Source organism: Gorilla gorilla, chromosome 18 (assembly GCF_029281585.2).
Source record: "Gorilla gorilla gorilla isolate KB3781 chromosome 18, NHGRI_mGorGor1-v2.1_pri, whole genome shotgun sequence".
Classification (NCBI taxonomy): Eukaryota; Metazoa; Chordata; class Mammalia; order Primates; family Hominidae; genus Gorilla; species Gorilla gorilla.
The window spans coordinates 6,441,337-6,463,285 of NC_073242.2; the positions used below are offsets into that span (position 1 = coordinate 6,441,337).

General features: G+C 54.5%; 1 protein-coding gene and 1 pseudogene across 6 annotated transcripts; one reads left to right on the forward strand and one right to left on the reverse strand.

Moving 5' to 3' along the window:
- The first annotated feature begins 10,962 nt into the window (after positions 1-10,962).
- Positions 10,963-15,467, forward strand: PRSS21 (serine protease 21). Of its 6 annotated transcripts, none has more exons than XM_031007371.2 (6): positions 10,963-11,089; positions 11,173-11,199; positions 11,544-11,709; positions 12,419-12,711; positions 14,703-14,857; positions 15,114-15,467. In XM_031007371.2, the coding sequence occupies exons 1-6, from the start codon at positions 11,026-11,028 to the stop codon at positions 15,351-15,353; spliced, it is 945 nt and encodes a 314-aa protein (XP_030863231.1). In that variant the 5' UTR covers positions 10,963-11,025; the 3' UTR covers positions 15,354-15,467. The 6 variants fall into 6 exon arrangements, with proteins under 6 accessions (XP_030863231.1, XP_030863232.1, XP_055221008.1 ...); XM_031007372.2 differs by having other exon boundaries at positions 12,425-12,711; XM_055365033.1 differs by having other exon boundaries at positions 12,425-12,711; positions 14,729-14,857.
- A 934-nt stretch (positions 15,468-16,401) lies between these two features.
- Positions 16,402-16,742, reverse strand: LOC129527514 (eukaryotic translation initiation factor 1-like; annotated as a pseudogene).
- Between the last annotated feature and the right edge of the window lie 5,207 nt (positions 16,743-21,949).

The window sequence follows — 21,949 nt, forward strand, 5'->3', positions numbered from 1 at the left end:
GTCCAGTCCAGGCCAAGACCCCACCTGAACTCCTAAATTGTTATCCAGGTTTTTGTTGCGAACAGCAGCACCCTCTGGTTATTTCCATCGGAAAGATAATCGATGGAAGAGCAGTAGTACTTCAGTGTGTCAGAGGGGTAGGAAGACATGGATTGGGGGTGCCATGGAGGAAATGCTCCCAGTGCTCCCACCCTAGGGTTCCCAATCACACAAATGCCAGATGTTCCTGATCTTATTTTGGTCACTCCAATGGTTGACCTAAAAGCAGGACATGGGTGCGGTAGTTTATCTGGAAGGTGATCCCAGGAAGCAAAGATGAGAAAGTGGAGAAACCAAGGCAGGAAAGGCAGAAATGCCAATGAATTTGCTCAAACTTGGAGAAATTGGGCCACAATCCTGTGGGGGCTTCAGCATTGGCCCACTGAGGACAAGGACACCAGGAGCAAGTGTTTCTCTCTTCCCCCTGATGCCACAAGTTGAGGGAGGTCCTTGGGGCATGGTATGATGCCCCAGAGCTCTAGCAGCCCCTAGGTGAGGCTGTGGGCACCCAGGCAGCTGCTGTAGCAGCACCATAAGGTGGCTGGCATGGGGGAGGGGGGTATGTCTTCCCCCTGCCTTGAGGTTCCTGACCCCAGCATCAGCTTGGCCAAGGAACCATTCCAACAAGGTAAATGCTGCAGGCTCCCTGAACTGGGAAAGCGATCTGCATTTTGCCAAGATCCAAAAATGCTGTGAGCACAAGAAGGTGCAAGAAGCTCTGGCCTAGGCAGCCCCTGATCCCATCCCCACCCCACAGCTCCTGCTCCTTTGAAAATGCAACCACTTGAAGCAAACTCTCCCTGCTCACCATTAGCCTCGGGAGGAAGGCTGTAGAGGGGCTCTGGTTCCTCAAACCATGGAGGGTGGGCAGTCACAGGTGGTCCCTGCCTACAATGTCCTCCCACCCTTCAGGACCACATCACTCACCAGTGGGGGGGCTGACCTATTAGCAGGTGGAATTGCCAGTCCTGCCAAATTGTAGAGGGAGTGTCATGATACAGTGGACGTGCTATCCTCCTACCCCATGCATGCGTTGGGGTCAGGGGAGGGTCTTCCTGCTGAGGAGACCTGGCCTATCCACATAGAAGAATATTGAGACTGGAAAAGGGTGGGCAGATTCCAAGGTAGGACTGGAGTGGTTGTAGCTGGTTCTGAGGGACAGGAGGTGAGTCCAGCGGCCCTTTCTAAGTCTGAGGGTGTTCTGCAGGTGAGCAGGTCTATGCAAACCTATCCTCAAAGGCCAAGGGAGCCAATAGGACAAAGAAAGAGGCTGACAAATCCAGTGTCTAAGAAATAAACATTTAATAGGAACTTACAAACTGAAGTGATGTCTTGGTTGTCCATGGGATGGTGGATCTCCACACCCTGCAGAAAGTATTCTTTATATCACAAGAATTTTTTTTTTTTTTTGGTAAAACAAGTGCAATTGGTTATGCCTCAGACATTCCAGCAAAATCTTGACCACTGGGGAGATTAGAGAGGCATCTTTATGAGGAGTTATCTGTGTGACAGGGACATCTTGGTATGCTGGAGCGAAACATGGTCATCATGGGGTTTTCACTTCAAGATGGCGTCACTCTTGCCATACAAAAGACTGTTTTCCTATAGGTCTAGGGACATTCCAGCAGAGTTGAACAAGTAAAGTAGAGACGGACATTTTTTTTTTTTTTTGAGATGGAGTCTCGCACTGTTGCCTGGGCTGGAGTGCAGTGGCATGATCTCGGCTCACTGCAACCTCCACCTCCAGGGTTCTCCTGCCTCAGCCTCCCAAGTAGCTGGGATTACAGGCGCACACCACAACACCAGGCTAATTTTTTTGTATTTTTTTTTTTTTTTAGTAGAGACGGGGTTTTACTATGTTGGCCAGACTGGTCTCGAACTCCTGACCTCATGATCCTCTCACTTTGGCCTCCCAAAGTGCTGGGATTACAGGTGTGAGCCACTGTGCCCGGCCTAGAGATGGACTTTCACCAGAGGGAATGACTTCAGAGATAAAAGGTGATGTCCACAGCCCAAAGTGGCCTATTGTGGGTGTCAGCAGGGCCTCAGGGTTCCATTGCCATATGCTGGCAAGGCAAGAGGAAAGGTGGGGACTAAGAGTAGCCCTGGGATTGGAGGAGCCAACTGGAAGGAGAGTGGAGCTGGAGCACCTCGGGGTGGGGTGATGGAATAAGGACAAGGTGTAGCGGTTGCTTGTGAAAGGAGCAGAGGAATGTGGGGAATGGGTAGGCAGATTTGGACCTTGGGTAGGAAATCCACATGGGTGGGGGGACAGTCAGAGCCCAGAGGACTCAGAGCTCTTGCTGCCATGGCCAAGCCCTGTTGGGATGTTGGCATCTGCCCTGCCCAGGACCCCCACCCCCAGGCCACAGGAGACAGAGGCTACACCTCCAGGCATCGAATGAATAGACACCAAGGGTGATGGGCAGGGAGGGATCTGGAGATTTCGGGGGTGTCTTAGTGAATTCTTACGTTGCTATAAAGGAATACCTGAGGCTGGGTAATTTATACAGAGAAGGGGTTTATTTGGCTCATGGTTCTGCAGGCTGTGCAAGAAGCATGGCACCAACATGGTGAGGCTTCAAGAAGCTTCCACTCATGGCGGAAGGTGAAGCAGGAGCACATGTGTCCCATGGCAAGGGCAGTAGCGAGACAGATACCAAACAACCAGCTCTCACATGAACTAACAGAGCAGGAACTCACTCATTACTGCAGGGAGGGCACCAAGCCATTCACGACGGACCCGCCCCCATGACCCTAACACCTCCCACCAGACCCACCTCCAACAGCGAGGCTCCCATTTCACATGAGATTTGGAGGGGACAGACATCCAAACCATATCACCGGTGCATCAGTATGGTCTGTGGTCAGGAAGAGATAGTTAGGCTGGGTCACCTCAAGGAAGAGCAGGAGACGACCAAACACAGACGGTGGGAGGGGGAGCAAGCAGAAGGAACAGCATGTGCCAGGGCCCTGAGGTGGGAAGGAACCTGGGTGTCTCCACCCTGAAACCAAGGGTAAAATAATGACAGCAGCATCTGCAGGGCCAGGCTCTATTGCGAGGGCTGAGCCTGCATTAACTTACTTCTTCCTCACCCTGAGGCTGCTCCCCCGTGAGGCCCCAGCAATGTGGCTCCCAGTGCCTGCCTGCCTGGGTTTGAATTTAATCCATTTACTTTCAAGGTTGTTACTGATAGGTAAGGACTATTTCCTTCATTTTATTTATTTATTTATTTTTTTGCGACAGAGTCTCACTCTGTCGCCCAGGCTGGAGTGCAGTGACACCATTTCGGCTCACTGCAACCTCCACCTCCCGGTTCAAGCGGTTCTCCTCCCTCAGCCTCCCGAGTAGCTGGAACTACAGGCCTCTGCCAACACACCTGGCTAATTTTTGTATTTTTAGTAGAGATGCGGTTTCACCGTGTTGGCCAGTCTAGTCTCGAACTCCTGACCTCAGGTGATCCACCCGCTCCGGCCTCCCACAGTGCTGGGATTACAGGTGTGATCCACCACGCCCGGCCCATTTTGTTAATTGTTTTCTGGTTCTATATCCTTTCTTCCTCTCTTCCTGTTATCATCGCAGTTTGGTGGTTTTCAGTAGTGATAGGTTTAATTCCTTTCTCTTTCCCTTTTATATATCTGCTCTACCAGTGAGTTTTATACTTCTACGTGTTTTCAAGTTAGTGATTATCACCTTTTTGCTTCCAGATGTAGGACTCCCTTCAGCATTTCTTGCAAGAATAGTCAGTCTAGTAGCGATTAATTCCCTCAGTTTCTGTTTGTCTGGAAAAGACTTTACTTCTCCCTCATTTCTGAAAGATAGCTTTGGCTAATAACTTTCTCCTTTCAGCACTTCGACTATATCACTCCTCTCCTAGCTTCAAAGGTTTCTGTACAGAAATCTGCTGTTTGTCTAATGGAGATTCCTTCATATGTGACTTGACACTTTTCTCTTGCTGTTTTTAGAATTCTCACGTTGTCTTTCAGTTTTGACAATTTGACTTTGATTTGCCTCAGAGAGGACCTTTTTGGGTTTAATATATTTGGGATACTTTGAGCTTCTTGGGTCTAGATGCCCATATCTCTCTCCAGACTTGGGAAATTTTCATTAAATAGGTTTTCTATGCTTTATCCTCACTCTTCTCTCTCTGGAACTCCCGTAATACAAGCATGCATATGCTTAATGGAGTCCCTTAAGTCTTACAGATTATCTTCTTTGCAATCCTTTTTTTTTTCTCCAGTTGGGTAATTTGAAACAACCTGTCTTCCAGTTCAGAGAATCTTCTGCTTGACAAGACTACTATTGAAGCTATTATATTTTTTTACTTCACGAATTGAATTTCTCAGCTGCAGGATTTTCTGTTTTGTTCCTTTGTTACGGTTTTTTATCTGTTTGTTGAATTTCTCATTAATATATTTTCCTGATTTTGTTGAGTTGCCTGTCTGCATTTTCTTGTATCTCATTTAGTTTTCTTTTCTTTTCTTTCTTGAGATGGAGTTTCACTCTTGTTGCCCAGGCTGCAGTGCAATGGCATGATCTTGGCTCACTGCAACCTCCGCCTCCCGGGTTCAAGCGATTCTCCTGCCTCAGCCTCCTGAGTAGCTGGGATTACAGGCACATGCCACCACGCCTGGCTAATTTTTTGTATTTAGTAGAGATGGGGTATCACCATGTTGGTCAGGCTGGTCTGGAACTCCCGACCTCAGGTGATCCACCCCCACCCCTGGCCTCCCAAAGTACAGCCGTAAGCCACCACGCCCGGCCTCATTTAGTTTTCTTAAGATCATTATTTTGAATTTATTTCTGACAGTTCACTGATTTCCTTTTCCACTGGGGTCTGTTACTAGACAATTATGTTCCTCTGATGCCAGATTCTCTTGCTGCTTCATGTTTCTTGTGTCCTTGCACCAATGTCATACACCTGGTGGAACAATCGCCTCTTCCAAAGTTTCTAGAGTGGCTTTCATAGAGATAGACTTTTACCTGCAGTTGGTTCTTAGTGTGCTGGTTGGAAAGGGTGTGGTGGCTGTGTTTCCAGATGGGTGCAGTGATATGGTCTCGGTGCAGCTCTTCAGCTGTGTTGAGCATCAGCAATAACTGTGGGTGCCTCGAGGCCCAGGCTGTACAGATTTGTGACAGTGGTTGTTAATGTCCTTGATGTCAAGGGCTTTTGGGATCCTCCTATTCTTATTTTCCACACAATGGGGACATGCAGCCAAAGGGGACCTTTTAGTGTCAAGTTTGATATGGCCCACAAGACAATGCAGTGGCACTGGCTTTCGTTTGCAGGTGCTTGGAGTAGCTGTGGGGCTGGGGTCCTAGGCTCAGGGCCTGGTGTCCAAATTGACCCAGGCTCAGGGCCTGGGTCATTGGGTGCAGGCTTACTCTCTGTGGCAGGGTTGAATGTGCGTTGCCCTCAAAGCCAGGATCTGTACTTCTGACGCACTCTCTAGCAGGTCAGGCCCAGGGGGCTGGGTTGTGGCTGTGATTCTACCGTGGGGGGCGGAGCAATGGCCCATCTCTGGGGAAGATGTGGTGCTCTTCAGGTTTAAACCTGGGGATCAGGGTATGGCTGCCTCTCCGGGACCTGAGCCAATAGGGCTCAGCGTAACTCACGGTGCAGGGGCTCAGCGTAACTCACGGTTCAGCGGCTCAGCGTAACTCACGGTTCAGGGGCTCAGCGTAACTCAGGGTTCAAGGGCTGAGGCTCCATGCAGTAGTGACTCTGAACCCCGAGAAGGTAGGGCTTGGCAGTATCCCAGACTTCATGAAGCCAGATACACTGGCAGAGTGGCAGAGCACAGCTGTCATTTCAGTCCTGTTGGGGAGGGAGGTGGCAGGAAACAGCACATTCGAGGGGAAGGCAGGGAGCAGCGCAGGGAGACTGCACTTTCCAGCGGGAGGGCTGTCTCCGCAGCTCTATCTCTAGGAGGCTAATCCGGCTCCGGGGAGGCAAGGTGCTGGAGCTGGCCCATAGGGCGGTGTCTCAGCTGGAGCTGGCCCACAGCACGGTGTCACAGCTCAGCCACTGCTGAGCCAATGTTTCCCTGGGATGCGAGCTACTACATCAGGTCAACCCCTGGATTCACAGCTGCTCAGCTCAGCCAGGGCAATGATCTCTTGGGGGAAGTGGGCTGCTTTAGCTTAGGCCTGGGGAATGTGACTATTCTGGGTAGCCCTGGCACCATTTCCTGGAATGCAGCACGCTTCTCCAACTTTGGCTCTGAGCAGCCAAGGTGCTGTTTTCCCGGGAGGCAGGTTGTGGCTTCAGCTCTGGCCTGAGCGGAGAAGGGGGAAGGTTAGGTGGAGCACCTCCACCACTGCTTGGCCCCAGGAGCAAGGGTGTGACCGCTGCTCACCGCTCAGTTTAGGGGTGTGAAGCCACCAGGCTGAGGTTGTTCAGTGGTGGATTAGTCTCAGGGATAAAGGGCAACTGTGGCTACTCAATCCCAGGGCAAGATATGCTCTGGCTGTAGTTCCAATTCACCGCTGGCGCAGTGCGGTAGCCGCGAGACCACAGGAAATGGGCTCACTGTGGGCTCCTCTGCAGGGGGCTCAGCTGTGCAGCCTCAGTTAGCCCCCTTGCCTGGGCTTAGTGCCTGTGAGGACAGGGGACGCCAGTGGTGAGGGCTATAGGTGTCCAAGGTGCTGGTGGGGCTCCTGGGATCCCCTGCTTACCTCCTTGCCTCATTCCCAGCTGATCCTGGTTGAGGACTGGGGTGCAGGCCCAGTGTTTCCTTCTGTTCTTCATGCGGCCATCGTGAGTTTCTCTGCTCACCATGTTTCTGTTACTCCTCTAAAGCACTCTGGTGCTCTTCCTCAGTTATTTTCATTAAAAGTTAATTGTTGGCCAGGCGCGGTGGCTCACACCTGTAATTCCAGCACTTTGGGAGGCCAAGGCGGGCAGATCATGAGGTCAAGAGATCGAGACCATCCTGGCCAACCTGGTGAAACTCTGTCTCTACTAAAAATACAAAAAAAAAAAAAAAAGGCATGGTGGCAGGTGCCTGTAATCCCAGCTACTTGGGAGGCTGAGGCAGGAGAATCACTTGAACTCGGGAGGCGGAGGTTGCAGCGAGCCGAGATCGCCCCACTGCACATTAGCCCGGGCCACAGTGAGACTTAGTCTCAAAAAAATAAAATAAAATAAAAATAAAAATAAAAACGTAGCTGGGTGTGGTGGCCCGCACCTGTGGTCCCAGCTACTTGGGAGGATGAGGTAAGAGGATTACATTGAGCCTGGGATGCTGAGGCTGCAGAGAGCCAAGATCTCACCACTGCACTCCAGCCTGGCCAATAGAGGGAGACCCTGTCTCAAAAAATAAAATAAAATAAAATAAAATAAAGAAAAAAAGAAAAAGGAAGGAAATTGTGACACATACAGTGATATTGATGAGCCATGAAGACACTGTGCTCAGTGAAATAAGCCAGTCACAAAAAACAAACACCGTATGATTTCACACATATGAAGTACTTAGAGGAGCCAAAAGCGTAGAGACAGAAAGCAAAACAGAAGTTGCCAGAGACTGATAGGGCGGGAGCAGAGCCTCACTTTAGTTTTGGCACCTGGCTCTGGTTGTGACGCCTGCACCGTCTCCCTGGAGGGGCTGGTCAGAGCTGGGCTCCCACTGACTGATGTGCTAAGGTGAGGCCCCCACTGTACCTCTGCTCACACCCTTCTGCACCACCTGCTCAGCTCCCACCCCTCTGCTCCCACCCCTCTGCACCACCCACCCAGCTCCCACCCCTTTGCACCACCCACCCAGCTCCCACCCCTCTGCACCACCCGTCCAGCACTCCTCTGACTTTCTGGGGCAGCAAGGGCCAGGCACAGGGAGTGGGCAGTGGAGTCCCTCTCAGGAGGAGCCTCCTTCAGGGAGGTGGAGGTGGAAGAGGCCAAGCCCTTGGCCAGCACAGCTCTCAGAGGCAGGAGCTTGGAGGTGCCACAAAGCGGGCTGTGTTCTCGCGCTAGCCCAGCCTAAGGGCACCTTTCCATGTTTTGTTTTGTTTTGTTTTTTCTTTTTTCACACGGACTCTCGCCCTCTCACCCAGGCTGGAGTGCAATGGTGCGATCTCGGCTCACCGCAACCTCTGCCTCCGAGGTTCAAATGATTCTCCTGCCTCAGCCTCCAGAGTAGCTGAGATTACAGGTGCCCACCACCATGCCCAGCTATTTTTTGTACTTTTAGTAGAGACAGGATTTCACCATGTTGGCCAGGCTGGTCTCGAACTCCTGAACTTGTGATCCATCCACCTCGGCCTCCCAAAGTGCTGGGATTACAGGCTTGAGCCACGGCACCCGACCTGCCTTTCCATGTTTTGCTGGCAGTTCAGGGGCCTTCTTTCTAACTCCAGGCTGACAGGGTTTGGCGCCCAGAAGGAGAGTCACTTGTGCCAGGACTCCAGAAGCACCAGCTGAGGTTGAGGGGACTTGGTGGAAGGGATAGTTAGCAGCCTGGCCAGAGGGGTGCCAGGACTCACCCAAATGCACACTGGAGGGGATGTTCAGACGGCACGAGAACGGGGATCACACATGCTTGTTCACACACGTGCCCTTGAAGATGCCATGCACACACATACACCCAGACACACACACCCACCCAGCCTCTCCTGCACGCGGGGGGCATGCACACACGAGGACACTCCTCCTCACCTGCATGCCTGACCTGGGGAAGAAGCCCACCTGGTGGGAGGCACCCCCCTCCCACCCTCCCTCTGCCATGGCCCAAGCGCTGGCCCCGAGCCCGTGCCCAGGGAGACTCAACACAGGCCCTTTGTCCCTTGGGATCAGGGCTCCCAAGAGAGGGATTTACTGAGCATTTATTTCCTGCCCCGGGCATGCCCCAGTCCTCATTCTGCCAGGAGAAGGGAACAATGAGGCCTTCTCCTGCCCACAGAGGTGGCTCTGGGTCGGCTGGCCCTTATGTGTCAGGAGTCAGGTTAGGGCCACAAGTCCCTGGCCTCCCTGCCCTCCAGGTGTGGGGCTTGGGAAGACCCCTCTGTGGCTCTGCAGCCTGAGGCACAGCAGACAAGAGAGTCTCCATCTGCAGCCCATGCAGCAGCCAGGGCCTCCCTGCAGCCCCCGGGCCAGGCTTGGCCTCTGCAGGAAGCCCCCAGCCTCACTGGAGGCAAGAACCTGAGTCCCTGGCTCAGATCTCCGGGTAGGACTGGCCTGACTGAGACCCTGGGCAAAACCAGGAGCTGACACCTCCTAGGGGCCTCAGCGGATCCCTGGGACTCAGGAACCAGAGGGAACGTCCTGCTGGCTGGGAGAGGGGCAGGATCAGAAGCCCAGGGACCTTTGCCCCAACCCCAGCAGGCCAAGGCCAGGCTGTGCATGTGACTTGTCCTTGAGCAGCTGCTGCTGGGGAAGGAGGCCCTGAGGGAAGGCACTGCAGCCTTGTGCTCCTGAAATCCGAAGCTCCCACGCGCCCGCCGCGCCCTCATTGAGTTCCCGTTGGTACCACGCTCTGTGCTAAGCGTTTTATCTGTACTTTCCCCAAAGAAACTTAATACTTTTATTGGAAAACCAGAACGCCTAACCACGCATTTTGCCTAATCTTTCATGTAATTAACCTTCCACTAGTGCAAGTGTTGAAAGTAGAATACGCTATTCCCAAGTTTCAAGTTGAGGGAGGCGGGATTCCTGGGTTCTGGTTGTACATTCCCATTTTCACTGATCTGTTCAGTTGTCAATGGATTCTTGGGTTGCTTTCACGTCAGCTACTGTGAATAATCCTGCTATGAACATGGGTATACAAATATCTCTTGAAGGCTGGGCGTGGTGGCTCACACCCTCACCCTGACACTTTGGGAGGCTGCAGAGGGCAGATCACCTGAGGTCAGAAGTTCAAGACCAACCTGGCCAACATGGCGAAACCCCATCTCTACTAAAAATACAAAAATTAGCTAAGCATGGTGGCAGGTGCCTCTAATCCCAGCTACTCTGGAGGCTGAGACAGGAGAATCACTTGAACCCAGGAGGCAGAGGTTGCAGTGAGCCAAGATCGCACCACTGCCTCCAGCCTGAGCGACAGAGCAAGACTCCGTCTCAAAAACAAACAAAACTAAACCCCCCCAAAAAACCAAAAACAAATATCTCTTGAAGACCTTCCTTTCAGTTCTTTTGGGTGTATACTCAGAAGTGGAATTGCAGCTGGGCGCGGTGGCTCATGCCTGTAATCCCAGCACTTTGAGAGGCTGAGGTGGGCGGATTACCTGAGGTCAGGAGTTGGAGACCAGCCTGGTTAACATGGCGAAACCCCGTCTGTACTAAAAATACAAAAATGAGCCAGGTGTGCTGGCGCGCGCCTGTAACCACAGCTACTTGGGAGGCTGAGGCAGGAGAATCGCTTGAACCCGGGAGGTGGAGGTTGCAGTGAGCTGGGATCATGCCAATGCACTCCAGCCTGGGCGACAACAGCGAAACTCCATCTCAAAAAAAAAAAAAAAAAAAAAATTGTTCAAGAGAAGTGAAGAGAGCCCCGCGGGAGCCCGCAGTGGGGACAGCCTGGGCAGAGACTTGGGGAGATCCCCATTCTGGGTGGAACGGGCCGAGGACCACTTTTTTCCCAAGAAAGTCCCATGAAGGAGCAGCCATGCCTCTAGGCCCCACCCGGCCTTCAGGGGGTCCCCAGGCTTTAAGGGGACTCCTGGCTCAGGGCCAGGCCCTTGGTGCTCGAGGAGGTTGTAGGTGGAGGACGGGGGCACCAAGAGGGCAGCCAAGACCCCTGGGCTGCAGACAAGAAAGGGACTGTGGGGTCCACCGGGTCTGGGCCACATCAAGGAGTGTGGTTGAAGATCCGCCCCTAGGAGCTGAAAGCCAGGGCGCTGCCAGGCCTGAGAGGCCCCAAACAGCCCTTGGGCCCAGGAGGGTGAAGCTGGGAGTAGAGGGCAGAGCTCCCACCCCGCCCCGCCCCCAGGGGGCGCCCCAGGCCCGGCGCGAGAGGAGGCAGAGGGGGCGTCAGGCCGCGGGAGAGGAGGCCATGGGCGAGCGCGGGGCGCTGCTGCTGGCGCTGCTGCTGTTGCTAGAGGGACTCGGGAAGCCGGGTGAGCTCTGGGCGCTGCTGGCGGGACGGGGAGGCGGGGGTGCGGTGGGGAGGCCGCGGGGAGTCACTTCTTGTCTCCTGCAGACTCGCAGGAGGCGGAGCCGTTGTCAGGTAGGGCGCCCAGGACGCGCGATTCGTGCCAGGGCCGTTGGGCCGAGGTGGACTGGGGGCGGTGAGGGGGTAGGGGGGGGCCTTTACTGCTCTCTCGCCCCCGCCCCCGGGATCGAGAACTCTGTTGGCGTGGAAAATAACTAACGGGCGCTGGAGGGGGATGGGCGGGCCCTGCAGAGCACGTGGGAGGGTCTCCAGTGTCACCTACTTCCTGCCGCACACACGCGAGGGGACCCTGGGTGGGCAAAAACGTGGTTTCCCGGACTGGGTTGAAGGGGAGAAAGGGAGAGGTCGGGCTTGGGGGGCTGCCTCCCGCGGCTCAGCAGTTCCTCTGACCATCCGAGGACCATGCGGCCAACGGGTCATCACGTCGCGCATCGTGGGTGGAGAGGACGCCGAACTCGGGCGTTGGCCGTGGCAGGGGAGCCTGCGCCTGTGGGATTCCCACGTGTGCGGAGCGAGCCTGCTCAGCCACCGCTGGGCACTCACGGCGGCGCACTGCTTTGAAATGTGAGTGGGGGTGCGAACGGAGGGGTGCGGGGACGGGCAGCAGCAGGGCTGGGGGGAGTGCCACCGAACTTTACCTATGGTCTGATGCCAGACTTGGGCGTGAATGTTGTGCGTGGATGCGGCCTGGTGTCTCCTGAGCCCCAGGCTGTGCTGCAGCCGGTTACACCCACTCCAGTTCCCTTTGGGTCTCCTGGAGGGAACCCTGTTCAGGTTATTCCAGAATGTTCTTCCAGAACATTTCCACACACTTTTGGGTATTCTCTCCCTTTTTCTTTCAACCCAAATTTCACCACCGTCCATCCCACCCTCATCCCCCCTCCTGGTGGACGGTGCGGTACAGTGTGGGGCACTGAGCCAAGGCCAGCACCCCCGGGCCGCTGTGTGGACTCCATCCTGCCAAGCCCACATTGGCGTGGTGCATCTGCCCATTCCTCCTTGGGCTGCATGGGGGTGCCCCTGGAGGCCTTGGCTCAATGCAAGGCTCCTTGGGACAGCTCTGGGAGGTGACAAGACCCCACCCTCCTGCTGCAGGAGCAGGTCCTAGGACTTTGGTTGTGGTCTGTCTGGGCTCCTTCATTTCTGCAGGGGACCCTGGGTGTTAGCAAGTAGCAGCAACACCACAGTCTCCCCTCCTGGACTGGACCCCAGTTGTGCTCAGGTAGCCAGACCTCCGTCCAGGGCCCCTGACTGCTCTCTTCTCTTCTGCCAGCTATAGTGACCTTAGTGATCCCTCCGGGTGGATGGTCCAGTTTGGCCAGCTGACTTCCATGCCATCCTTCTGGAGCCTGCAGGCCTACTACACCCGTTACTTCGTGTCGAATATCTATCTGAGCCCTCACTACCTGGGGAATTCACCCTATGACATTGCCTTGGTGAAGCTGTCTGCACCTGTCACCTACAGTAAATACATCCAGCCCATCTGTCTCCAGGCCTCCACATTTGAGTTTGAGAACCGGACAGACTGCTGGGTGACTGGCTGGGGGTACATCAAAGAGGATGAGGGTGAGGCTGGGGACAGGCGGGTCAGGGAGGAACTGTCTTTGTTCACCTGTTCCCCTACATAGGCACAATAGCCCCCTGCTTGGTCTGGGGGTGCAGGCTATGCCGCTCTTGCTCGCAGTCTCTCCTCACCTGCCAAGGCAGGGACCAAACACCCAGTTCTCTCCCTTCCAGGGGCTGTGGGGGCCAGAAGGAGAGTGTGAGAGGGAGGCCAGCTTGGCGCAGGCCTGCGGGTGGTGCGGTGGTGGAGGGGTTCTGGAGGGCTTGGCGACATAAACCTCACACTTGGATTTATTCCTGCATCTTTCCATCTCCCCCGGTGCTCACCAATGCCCCAGGCATCAGGCTCCCGGGCTGCCTCTCCATGCCTCCCACGGCCCCCTAGCTCTGGCCGATTCTCCTGCAGCACTGAGCCCATTCCTCTCCCCAGAAACTTCCAAGCCATGCTCAACCGCAGCTCCCACGGAAACCCCTCTGGGGGGTCCTCTGGTAGGCCTGCCCTGGCACCTGTGTGTCCCCCAACACACATGCCCTGAAAGAAGTGGGCCCAGCATCCGGAGGAGCCCCGGCAGCCCCAGACTGGGCGTGTTCCCTGTATCAGGAATCCCTTCCCTCTGCTCCCCTCTCTGGCCCGTCCCTGCATCATCCCACAACAGTAGTAACAATAACAAACGTGGTTCCTTGAGCACACGCTGTGTGCCTGGCACTGTTCTAGGCATGGGGGCCCAGCAGTGAGCCAGGCGCGGCCTCTCCTCCTTCTGGAGCTCACCTAGGAATGAAGTTGGTAACGTTTTTATACCCATCTTACAGATGAGAAAACTGAGAGGGTTATGGAAATTGCCAAGAACTAGTAAATGGAGAAGTCGGGGCCCCTTGCCTTAGAGAGGGTAAGGGATGTCCCCAAGTCATACCCCGGCAGTTGGAAGCGGGAGTGCGGAACTCAGCACTGGAGCCGCCTCCCTCTAGAGGAGGGATCCTTTGCCTTCCCTGAGAAGGACCCTTGCTGCAAACACGAGTGGATATGAGCCAGGGGCACGGCCAGGCTGCCTCTGCCACCCTCTCTCCCCAGCCCAGGGTAGACAGGTCACACCAACCCCAGGCTGTGCCTCAACTCACAGTGCAGGGGAGGCAGGGGGCAGGCACTTCTGGAGCCCCCTGCCTGGTGTGCACCTTTGCTGTGCCCTGCGCGGGCTGGGAGGCCTTGGGCAAAGCTGTTCATCTTACAGTGCCTCAGTTTCCTCCCCTGTGAAATAGGGGAATGATGGTGCCACATCACAGGCTAGTTCCCAGGTTGTTAGTCCCGAGGGCTTAGGAGAGGCCCCGCTGACGGGAAGTGCTGCCTGCAGGTTGGGTCTCATTGTCTTTTGTCATCCTCTGCAGGACAAGGTGCTGGCTGGCACTCTGAGGCAGGAATTGGACAGGTGTGGGTTCCTGTCAGGCTCTGAGACTTCCCCAGTGCCTTGCCGGGGGTCAGCGGGGCAATATCCCCCTGACTCTCCTTATCTGGGAGTAGGTCCTGATGACTGCTGCCTCCCAGGGGTGCTGGGGGGACCCTAAGAGTGCTGCAACAAGCTTGTGTCCAGGCCTGGAAAGCGCCCAGCTGCTACTGAGGCCAGGGCTGCAGCCAGGCTGCCCCTCCCCCAGGTCTGGCTTTGGATGCTCATCTGAACACCGTCTCAGCTGCCTTCACCCCTCCCTCGGCTCCTTTTGGCTAAGGAATCTCTCCATGGGCGCAGGCAGGGCCATTGTTGCCATTCTACAGATAGGGAAAGTGCGGCTGGGGGAGCTCTGACAGCCTGTCCCTCCCCGGGGCCTTCTGTGATGCTGCTGAGGGCCTCTGTTGTGCTGGGGTCTGGGTTGGAGCTGGGGGTAATGGAGATGAACCTGCCAGGCACAGTGGGTGCCCCAGGGCCCCCACCCCCACAGCCTATGCCATCCCTCCATAGAGGGGCCTCAGGTTGCTGTCTCTCTCCTTCCCCCTATCGTCCCCACAGCACTGCCATCTCCCCACACCCTCCAGGAAGTTCAGGTTGCCATCATAAACAACTCTATGTGCAACCACCTCTTCCTCAAGTACAGTTTCCGCAAGGACATCTTTGGAGACATGGTTTGTGCTGGCAATGCCCAAGGCGGGAAGGATGCCTGCTTCGTGAGTGTCCCTGCCACCACTCCCAGCCCAGGAAAGCATCCTGTGTCCCTGTGCCTTATTTGACCCTCATGCCAACCCCGGGAGGTGGAGACTGTTGCCCCACTCTGCAGATGCAGAAACGGAGGCTTGGCTGCTGCCAGGGGGAGGAGGAGGATGTGCACCCAGTCTACCCAGCCCCATAGCCCTTCCCACTCTCAGCCCCTCCCCTGCCCCACTCACTCTGCCCCAGGCTGACCTCAGCCCCGCTGCTCCCCAGGGTGACTCAGGTGGACCCTTGGCCTGTAACAAGAATGGACTGTGGTATCAGATTGGAGTCGTGAGCTGGGGAGTGGGCTGTGGTCGGCCCAATCGGCCCGGTGTCTACACCAATATCAGCCACCACTTTGAGTGGATCCAGAAGCTGATGGCCCAGAGTGGCATGTCCCAGCCAGACCCCTCCTGGCCGCTACTCTTATTCCCTCTTCTCTGGGCTCTCCCACTCCTGGGGCCGGTCTGAGCCTACCTGAGCCCATGCAGCCTGGGGCCACTGCCAAGTCAGGCCCTGGTTCTCTTCTGTCTTGTTTGGTAATAAACACATTCCAGTTGATGCCTTGCAGGGCATTCTTCAAAAGCGGTGGCTTCATGGACAGCTCATTCTCTCTTGTGCAGACAGCCTGTCTGTGCCCCTGGCTCAGACCCACATCTGTTCTGCACCATAGAACCATCTGGTTATTTCGATCAGAAAGAGAATTGTGTGTTGCCCAGGGTGGTCTTGAATGCCTAGGGTGGTCTCGATCCTCCTGCCTCACCCTCCTGAGTAGCTGAAATTATAGACGCACATCATGCTCAGCAATGGAACAGGAGTAGTTCCAGGGTGCCAGGAGCTGGGAAGCCTGGAGTGGGGGTGTGTGCATTGGAGGAAACAATCCTGACGTCCCTCACCCCACAAGGATCCAGCACAGAAACGCCAGACATCCTGATCTTACTATGGTTCCCCCAAGGCTGACCTAGGACCAGGACATGGGTGCAGGTAGTTTATCTGGGAGGTGATTGCAGGAAATGGGGAAACCGAGGCAGGGAAGGAAGGAACGCCAATGAGCTTACAGAAACATGGAGGGTACCATTCTGGGCAACCGGGGTGCAATCCTGTGGGGGCCTCAGCATTGGCCCACCAAGGACGAGGACACCAGGGTGGGCGTTCCTCTCTTGACCACTCCCCCCACCACGTTGAGAGTAGTTCTGGGGCATGGGATGCCTCAGAGCTGGGGCAGCCCCGAGGTGAGGCTCTGAGCACCCAGAGAGTAGGCAATAATGGTTCCCCTTGTGGGACTCCAGCTGGCTCCGTGTTCGAAAATCATGGTCCTCCCTTAGCGATGTTTTTATTTTTTTATTTTTATTTTTGCAGTTTATTGCATGAAGGAATTACACTAGTTCAAGTTAAAAGCAGACCCCAAATGGTTACATTAGACAAACTGTGAGGTTTTAAAGCTTGTAACAAGGGAAAGAAGGGAAATTCTACTCATTACAGGGAAATCCTCACGTAAGTTTCAGTGAGCCACAAGTAGTTAAAACCCTTGAACCATCAGCTGATCGTCCTTAGCCAGTCCCACCTCTACAAGGAACTGGCGTATGTTCTTGCGCTGGTCACCCTGTAGCTGAATGACTTCTCCATATTCTGGATGCTCAATTACCGTCCCATTGCAGGTAAATTTCCTCTTAAATGCCTTCACTAGTTGCTTTTTATTGTAATCCTTAGTGATCGCTTAGACAGTACTAAGGGTTTTCCTGTCATTTGTCTGTTAAATTCTTGCATGGATGTATTCCTCAGTGCCTGCAGGGAGCAGGTCATCACTCTTACTTAAATCAGCAAAGGGGTGGAAGAGTGGAGATTCTGGACAGTGGACATACGAGATGATTCCTTTTCCTCAGTGGAAACGGGCAAAACTCGGGCCAAGGCGCCAACAGCCACAGATTTCCAGCCAGAAAAACAACACCCCAGAGATCCTGTAATATTACGAAGGCTTTGGAATGTCATATTTAAATTGTTTATAGATCAGTTTTATCGTCTACCTGTAGACTATATTGGACCCTAAATTCTAAGTTCCTCCAATCCAGTTTTCTCCTACGGAATTGTTAAAACTGGAAGCTGCTCTTTCATAAATGCCCTGCGAGCTAAAACAAAACAACTTAACATAAATATCAAGGGACAAGTATTGTGCCTGATGTGTGGACCGTACAGAGAGTTCACCAACCATCCAAGGCCATAACCAGAGACATTTTAACTGCAAAATTGCCGGCTTCATACTGCAGCTTTTCCCAAGACCATCAAAACGAGATTCCGTATCATGGTGGTCCACTTACCTCTCTTAATGCGCACCTTTCTCCCTTGACAGGATAATGTGTAATTAAAATTTTACAGCCAGTAACTGCTTTGGGTAACTTAACAGAACTGGACCTAAAAACATGCTTCACTCCGCCTAGTGGGTACCTTTGGCGATATCGCTAACACAACTTGTTCAAATTGTACTAGTGGTCCCTTTTATAGAGTTGGCCCTGTTTTCTGCTTTATTTCAACCCAGTCATGAAATGCTACTTAATGGCTACAATAGCTTTCAGCCAGTTTGCCTGTCATCCTTTTTTTTTTTTTTTTGAGACAGAGTCTCACTCTGTCACCCAGGCTGGAGTGCAATGGCGTGATCTGGGCTCACTGCAACCTCCGCCTCCCTGGTTCAAGCAATTATCCTGCCTCAGCCTCCTGAGTAGCTGGGAGTGCCACCATGTCCAGCTACTTTTGTAATTTTTAGTAGAGACGGGGTTTCACGATGTTGGCCAGGCTGGTCTCAAACTCCTGACGTCTCGATCCACCCGCCTCGGCCTCCCAAAGTGCTGGGATTACAGGCGTGAACCACCATACCTGGCCTAGTTTTTTGTTTGCTTTTCGTTTGTTTGTTTGTTTGCTTTTGTTTTTTTAAGAGATAGGGTCTCGCTTTGGCACCTAGACTGGAGCCAGTGCAGTGAGGTGATCCTAGCTCATTGCAACTTTGAAGTCCTGGGCTCCTTCCACCTCAGTCTTCTGAGTAGCTGGGTCTACAGGCCCACACTACCACCAGCAGCTAAGTTGTTTAAAGTTATTTTTTGTAGAGACAAGTTCTCACTTTGTTGTCCAGGCTGGTCTCACGTGGGCAGTTAGCCCCAGACCTCCTGCCAGATGCCCCGGCCCAGCCAGGTGGTCCGGAATACATAAATATTTTTTAAACCTGTGAATATACACTTCGAGATTTGTGATTTCGTTGTATGCAAATTGTGCTTCAAACTGGGAAAAGCCCAACCCCCCAACAGTCTAGTTAATGATACGCATGTGGAAGTCCCTGAGGGTAAGTGAACTGAGGTCTGCACCTGATGTCTGAGGAAAGAAGATGAACCAATGAGTGGACGGAGGGTCCGGGACATGGACAAATGCAGTGACACCCACACAGGAGAATGCTGAGGACTGGAGAGGCAGGGATTGCGCGGGTGTCACTGTCACCTTTTACTCTCCAGTATGTCTGAATTTGGGTGGTAAATGTAGGGGAAATGTCTGTTGACTTTGTCCTTGGAGGACAGCTCCCCAGGGCCCATCCTCAGCTTCTGCCATCTTGGTCCATCTGGACCATCCATCCTCGAGTCTGGAAAATTCCAGGCCCTCCACATGGCTTGCTGTGGGGGCCGCAGTCAGGAACTGGCCTCCCAGACCAGCGACGCCCCCCACAGGGCTACTCCCTCTGCAGCCTCCCAGGGAGGACTCAACCACTCTTGGGAAGGAGATAAGCAACTGACTCAAACCAGTCTGAAGCTGTTCCAGTGCCTGACACCATCGAGGGCCTCGTCCGGGCCAGTCCTCATGTATTAGTCCATTCTCACGCTGCTAATAAAGACATACCTGAGATTGGGTATTTTAGAAAGGAAAGAGGTTTAATTGACTCACAGTTCAGCGTGGCTGGGGAGGCCTCAGGAAACTTACTATTATGGCAGAAAGGGAAGCAAACACATCCTTCTTCACATGGTGGCAGCAAGGAGAAGTGCCAAGCAAAAGGGGGAAAATCTCTGTATATTTATTTATTTATTTTTTGAGACGGAGTCTTGCTTTGTCGCCCAGGCTGGAGTGCAGTGGCGCGATCTCGGCTCACTGCAAGCTCCACCTCCCGGGTTCACGCCATTCTCCTGCCTCAGCCTCCCGAGTAGCTGGGACTACAGGCGCCCACTACCACGCCCGGCTAATTTTTTGTATTTTTTAGTAGAGACGGGGTTTCACCGTGTTAGCCAGGATGGTCTCGATCTCCTGACCTCGTGATCCGCCCGCCTCGGCCTCCCAAAGTGCTGGGATTACAGGCGTGAGCCACCGCGCCCAGCCGGAAAATCTCTGTATAAAACCATCAGATCTTGTGAGAATTCACTATCACGAGAACAGCAGCATAGGGGTAACTCACTGCCCACGACTCAATTACCTCCCACCAGGTCCCTCCCACAACATGTGGGAATAATGGGAACTACAATTTAAAATGAGATTTGGGCGGGGACACAGCCAGACCGTATCACCTCAATAAGATGGACTCATTTCCCCCCAGCAGACGGCTGGCAGCCGCACACATTGTCTCGCTCCTCCCTCCCAACAGCCTCAGGTGCCAGGGTGTGCTAGAGGCTTATCTACTGATAGAGAAACCGAGGCTGGGAGTGGCTGCAGGAGGTGCAGTCAGGAACAGGGTCGGAGTGTGGCGCCGGGCCAGGCCGCTCAGGTCCCTTATTACGGAATCTACCAGGGCAGGTGCGAAGCCTGAGCCCAACATCCTTCCTCCATTCACAGGACAGGGCCCGAGCAAGTCAGCTGGAGCACAGCCACGGAGGTGGACAGGGTCGGCCCCTGTGGGGCACTTCCTGGCCCCCAGGAGAGGAGGTCAGGAGAATGGGGCGAGCCCCAGGTTCTAAGCAGGTGCCTGCCTCAGGAGAGAGTCAGGAGGATGCTAACCAGGTGCTGTGGCTGTCTTTGTCTCCCCATAGTACATATGTGGAAGCTCTAAGCATATGTGTCAAGAGGTGGGACCTTTGAAAGTAATTAGGTTTAGATGAGGTCATAAGCACAGGCCCTCCAGTGATGGGTTAAGGCCCTTATAAGAAAAGGAGACCAGGGCTCTCCTCTTCGCCCCTCCCCAGATAAGAGGACACAGTGAGAAGACGGGGGTCTGCTCGCCAAGAAGGAGCCCTCACCAGCAGCCGCATCGCTCAGCACCTTGATCCTGGACTTCCAGCCTCCAGAGCTGTGAGAAACAAACCTCTATCATCTACCAGCCGCCCACGGCGTGGGATTTGTGTTACAGCAGCCTGAGCTGACCCAGACGCCAAGGAGCAACACACGCACCAGGGCAGGCTGGAGAAACCAGAACCCGGGAATCCCGCCTCCCTCAACTTGAAACTTGGAAATAGTGTATTCTCTTTTCAACACTTGCACTAGTAGAAGGTTAATTACATGAAAGATTAGGCAAAATGTATGGCTATGTGTCCTGGTTTTCCAACAAAAGTATTGAGTTTCTCTGGGGAAAGTGCAGATAAAATGCTTAGTGGAGGCTGGGCGCCGTGGCTTATGCCTGTAATCCCAGCACTTTGGGAGGCCGAGGCAGGCAGGCAGATCACAAGGTCAGGAGTTTGAGACCGGCCTGGCCAATATGATGAAACCCCGTCTCTACTAAAAATACAAAAATTAGCCAGGCGTGGTGGTGGGTGCCTGTAATCCTAGCTACTTGGGAGGCTGAGGCAGGGGAATCGCTTGAACCCGGGAGGTGGAGGTTGCAGTGAGCCAAGATCGAGCCACTTGCACTCCAGCCTGGGCAACGGAGACAGACCTCGTCTCTAAAAAAAAAAAAATGCTTAGCACAGGCGTGGCACCAATGGGAACTCAGTGAGTGTGCCGCGGGCATGCGGGAGCTGTGGTTTCAGGAGCAGAAGGCTGCGGTGCCTTCCCTCAGGGCCTCTTTCCGCAGCAGCAGCCGCTCAAGGGCAAGTCCACATGCACAGCCCAGCTTCGGCCTGGTGGGGTTGGGGCAGAGGCCCCTGGGCTTCTGATCCTGCCCCTCCCCCAGCCAGCAGGACCTTCCCTCTGGTTCCTGAGTTCCAGGGAGCCGCCAAGGCCCTGGGAGGAAACAGCTCCTGACTTTGCTCAGAGTCTCAGTCAGGACAGTCCTACCCAGAGATCCAAGCCAGGGACTCGTGTTCCTGCCTCCAGTGAGGCTGGGGGCTTCCTGCAGAGGCTCAGCCTGGCCCCCAGGCCACAGGGAGGCCCCGTCAACTGAGTGGGTGCAGATGGAGACCCTCTTGTCTGCTGTGCCTCAGGCTGCAGAGCCACAGAGGGGTCTTCCCAAGCCCCACACCTGGAGGGCAGGGAGGCCAGGGACTTGTGGCCCTAACCCAACTCCTGACACACAAGGGCCAGCCGGCCCGGGGCCACCTCTGCAGGCAGGAGAAGGCCTCATTGTTCCCTTCTCCTGGCAGAATGAGGACTGGGGCGTGCCCGGGGCAGGAAATAAATGCTCAGTAAATCCCTCTCTTGGGAGCCCTGATCCCAAGGGACAAAGGGCCTGTGTTGAGTCTCCCTGAGCACGGGCTCGGGGCCAGCGCTTGGGCCATGGCAGAGGGAGGGTGGGAGGGGGGTGCCTCCCACCAGGTGGGCTTCTTCCCCAGGTCAGGCACGCAGGTGAGGAGGAGTGTCCTCGTGTGTGCATGCCCCCCGCGTGCAGGAGAGGCTGGGTGGGTGTGTGTGTCTGGGTGCATGTGTGTGCATCCATCTTCAAGTGCACGTGTGTGAACAAGCACGTGTGATCCCCGTGTTCACGCCGTCTGAACATCCCCTCCAGTGTGCACTCTCTTCCTCCAAGTCCCCCCATCCCCAGCTGGTGCTTCTGGAGTCCTGGCTCAGACGACTTTCCGTCTGGGCATCAAACCCTGCCAGCCTGGAGTTAGAAAGAAGGCCCCTGAACTGCCAGCAAAACATGGAAAGGTGCCCTCAGGCTGGGCTGGGGCAAGAACACAGCCCCTTTGTGCCACTTCTGAGCTCCTGCCTCTGACAGCTGTGCTGGCCAAGGACTT

What these genes read in the sequence shown, in the direction of transcription:
- PRSS21 (XM_031007369.3), top strand. Translation starts at nt 11,360, where the DNA reads ATGGGCGGGCCCTGCAGAGCACGTGGGAGGGTCTCCAGTGTCACCTAC. An exon ending in GTACATCAAAGAGGATGAGG is followed by an intron (nt 12,712 to 14,702) that starts GTGAGGCTGGGG and finishes TCGTCCCCACAG; the next exon opens with CACTGCCATCTCCCCACACC. An exon ending in GCGGGAAGGATGCCTGCTTC is followed by an intron (nt 14,858 to 15,113) that starts GTGAGTGTCCCT and finishes GCTGCTCCCCAG; the next exon opens with GGTGACTCAGGTGGACCCTT.